The 1,061-nt window shown below is 43.0% G+C and overlaps 1 protein-coding gene across 1 annotated transcript in view; it reads right to left on the reverse strand.

Moving 5' to 3' along the window:
* Positions 1–811, reverse strand: part of LOC140923742 (uncharacterized) — a 3,235-nt gene extending 2,424 nt beyond the window's left edge. Inside the window, exon 1 of the mRNA XM_073373813.1 lies at positions 1–811. This exon is cut by the window's left edge and continues 2,424 nt beyond it. Coding sequence (XP_073229914.1) covers positions 1–660 — 660 coding nt within the window. The 5' untranslated portion in view covers positions 661–811.
* Positions 812–1,061: the final 250 nt, after the last annotated feature.

Raw genomic sequence — 1,061 nt, forward strand, 5'->3', positions numbered from 1 at the left:
GCCTCCTGCTCCTTTTGTTCTCAAGGCAGCTTGCCTGACCATCTCTCCGTTAATCTCTGTATACACGGATTCCGGATACTGATCATCAATTGGCCCGAAAAGTAGTGAACCTAATTTGGCTGATTGTGGATTGGGATGTTTCTGTTTTAACTGCGACATGACCTCATCTGTTAAAGATAGCACACCACCACTAGTTGTTTCACTCAGGAAACGCAGCGCTGAGTTGATTTGACCTTCCAGTACAAGCTTAGCAAAAACCTTAGATTTATCGGGCGGTTCCGACGCCTTGAGTTTTCCGATACGACCTTGAATAATTCTACCTTCGCGTAATAACTTATTAATTTCACCTTGCCTCCAAAGTATTAGGCGCTTAGACAAGACATCTTGATGATCTTTTGCCTTAGACTTCGGGCTTGGCTTTTGGAGCCCTACAGCGAGGAGCACAAAAGCTGCTTTCAGGGATATGTGCTGATTGTCGGAACCACTATTCCAGTCATTAATATGCAAAGTCACTTGATCAATAAAATCTCTTCCTATTTTCCCATACGGTACAAGAAAAACGTTTTTTCTCCAGGTTGCGATCTCGTTGTAAGCATCTGTTATGACTGACGTCGATATAACAATTGCATTACCATCGCTTCGTTTCCCCCAGTTGATCATAGATGGCTTGTAAATGGTATTATACTCTGGAAGGCATCCCGGGCTGTTTAAATGGTTTTCACTTTGCTCTTTCTGCTCTACGTCTCCTGGGATTTGAGGAGTACTAGCTATATGTAAATCTTGGTTTGATGAGGCTAACAGATTAGCATATTGTGATTCACTCCCTGTTTCTTCAAGAACAGAGAAATCTGTATTTATGGGAAAAGAAGAAAAGGTCGAAAAGCCTCTCGAGTTTGCTTCGATTTGAGCATCCGTAGACACGATTCTTTGAGCGAGAACTCTTGGATTTGCGTCCGTCTGTGTCTCCCACGATAGGTTTTCTGAGCTCTCTTCTAGCGTTTTCTCAAGTCTAGCTGCTTGATCTCGTAAGTTCTGGTTTGAGAGTCCGAGATCTCCATATC

This window comes from Porites lutea, chromosome 13, assembly GCF_958299795.1.
Source record: "Porites lutea chromosome 13, jaPorLute2.1, whole genome shotgun sequence".
NCBI lineage: Eukaryota > Metazoa > Cnidaria > Anthozoa > Scleractinia > Poritidae > Porites > Porites lutea.